General features: G+C 33.5%; 1 protein-coding gene across 1 annotated transcript; it reads left to right on the top strand.

The window, feature by feature from the left end:
- The first annotated feature begins 521 nt into the window (after window positions 1-521).
- LOC120199883 (GATA transcription factor 26-like) lies at window positions 522-2,318 on the top strand. The gene is made up of 4 exons (XM_039200862.1): window positions 522-539; window positions 668-731; window positions 1,420-1,680; window positions 2,020-2,318. The coding sequence occupies exons 1-4, from the start codon at window positions 522-524 to the stop codon at window positions 2,316-2,318; spliced, it is 642 nt and encodes a 213-aa protein (XP_039056793.1).
- Window positions 2,319-2,793: the final 475 nt, after the last annotated feature.

The raw sequence follows: 2,793 nt of genomic DNA, 5'->3' as shown, positions 1-2,793 counted from the left end.
TGCATGGACCATCTTATCTCAGTGATTAAAGAAATCGTTATTGTTCCTTGAGGTCACAGATTTGAGCACCAGCAACTGCAGCAGTGTGATTGAGCATTCATTGTCAAATGATTGAGAATATTTAGAACATATACTACTTTATAATCACCTTAGCTTAATAAAAAAATTACGACCATCCATCAATGTACCAAACAATTATCTATAAATAAATTCAATTTATTGGTTCCAAGCTTTATATTCAAAGAAATATATATGGCAATTTTGGGTGTCTCACAAATGTGGCCATTTGTGGCATTTGTATAATATCCAAAGCAATTAATAAATAATATGTCTATGTAAAGTGTTTTTCTTTTTTGTCATAAAAAGTGAAAAAGAGGGGAAATTGCACATTACAACACACTGAGTGGAAGCCACAGCGGGATACGTTTAATTTAGGTTCCACAATCATTCTCGGACAAATGTTGGTGTAAGAATTAGAGATATTTATATTTGATAAAAATGAGAAACCTTGATTTGCGTCGATGCTAGCTGATTCTCAAGTAAGTCTCCTCTTCCAAATCCAAACATTTTCATTTTGATTTTTATTCTGCTGTTTAATTACAAATTGGTACTTACATTTCTTCATTCGTTTATTCATTTCACAGATTGGATTTCATATTTGGGACAGAATTTTCGGACAGATTTTCGGAAAATGAGGAAAATAGGACCCTGTTTTCACTGTGGGGTTGACAGTGAGTTCCCTCTTCCTTCTTTATTTTATTTCATTTTATTTGTTTATTTTCCCTCTATTTTTTATTACATAATTTGCTCTTGTTGTTGCAATTAATTATACTTTCACTATCACTACCCTCCCATGATTTTGTGTTCAAAACATTGATTTGTTAATAATCAATAAAATAAAAGCTGAATGTCCCCCCCCCTTCTTTCATAAATTATTCCTAATTCGAATTATTTGAGTTCAGATTAAGTTTGTTAGCTTTAGATCGGTTCGGTACAATTTATAGTTTAATAAATTCTAGAATAGATTTCGTCGGATTCTGTAGGTCAAAGTATCATTTATTTTAAACAAACGTCATTTCACTCTACGAAAATTTAACTTATCACGCCCAAGAACAACTCTAATTTAAAGATACACAAATTCGAGAAAATTAGATTGATTTCATCATTTTTTTTGTGGTTAAATCAGGCACACTGGCGGAGTTATAGTTTCGTGTCGACCTGAAATTCAAATTTTCTTCGATTAATTACTTATTTTATTGATGGTGTCCACCATGAAATATGAGTTTTCTTCGATTAGTTACTTATTTTACGGACGGTGCCCGTCATAAAATTTTATCTGTACACATCCCATTTAAAAATTTCATGTTGCTAATATATGTGTCTATCCTGAATAATATTTCTGGATCCATCGTTGATCAGGCACGCCACTATGGCGAAATGGACCACCTGAGAAACCAGTGTTGTGCAATGCGTGTGGTTCGAGGTACAGATTAGGGAAGCCCCTGGAGAACTATGCACCCAAGGCCCTCAAAATCTCTCCAAAGAAGAGACGAAAACAGGTCACCCATTCCAGAACCTCATCATCTGATTTGGCTGGATATAATGCAAGTTCCGAGTCCTCGGCATCACACCACCCCAACCGTGTTACCCTAAAACAAGAGATTCTAGACGATTGTCCAGGTTACTCATTCGCATATCTCTTTATTTGTACCCTTTTATTTAGTTACAATTAGAAGTATAATGACTGAAATGCATATTTCATGCTATAATATAGTGACTGGTGAAGTGCTTTTACCCTTTTTTTCGCATGTTTTTATTCTTATTATTATTATTTTGACGTTCGTTTTACTAATCATATTTGGAGTTCGTGATTATCTCTCTTAATAATATCATCTTCAAGATCTTAACCTAAATTTTCTCTTTGAGAATATGATATAACTTACCATTACGCGTGATAATTATGATATTTATACACGTCTAGATGTTTTTTTTTATTTGATGATGTGACTTATTTTGCAGTTGAAATGTGGGGAAACTCATGGAGAATTCATACAAGAAAGAGGTCAAAAGTTGTTTACGACGGTCTCACAACAACACAAAAGCTTCAAAAGGAACTCCACACTATTCTAAGAGATGAATTCAATGGCAGCATTGAAGCAGAAGATGTGCTGATTAATAATATCAACATCAACAAGCTGAAAATTCCTCCCATAGAAATTGGTCTTGGAACCATTCTTTTCAATTTCCCTGTTCCTTCTCCAGATCAACAGGAAACTAGGGTTTTCCCCCCTAATCATCCTCCAACAACTCGTTCGTAACCGTAAACAAAAACCCGGAATTTAATTTGTTCTATTCATACAATCATTTTTTGAACAATTCCTAATTAGGAGAGCAGGGGAACAGAAATTTCGCTCTTAGTAAGTATTGAACCTACAATCTAGAGGAGAGAGAAAAATATCAACTTAGATCTTTTAATCACATGCTCCAGAGATTGTTGACTTCATACAATCAGTTTTAAAATTTATCATTGTGAATTATATATCATTATCAACCATTAGTTCTTGAATTTGAGATTACTTTTACATATTCGTATAACATGCTCATTTGATCCATTACAATTTAATTGTTATGTTTCATTTAAACCAACTTACCTCAGTGGTTAAATGAATCGTTGTTGTTCATAGGGATCACAGCTTCGAGCACCAGCGGCTGCAACAGGGGATGATTGAGTGTTCATTGTCAAATGATTGAGAGTATTTAGAACTATAATAGATTGGACTTCAAAACGTTAAT

Source organism: Hibiscus syriacus, unplaced genomic scaffold (genome assembly GCF_006381635.1).
Source record: "Hibiscus syriacus cultivar Baekdansim isolate YM2019G1 unplaced genomic scaffold, ASM638163v2 tig00005712_pilon, whole genome shotgun sequence".
NCBI lineage: Eukaryota > Viridiplantae > Streptophyta > Magnoliopsida > Malvales > Malvaceae > Hibiscus > Hibiscus syriacus.
This window is presented reverse-complemented; position numbering and strand designations above follow the sequence as displayed.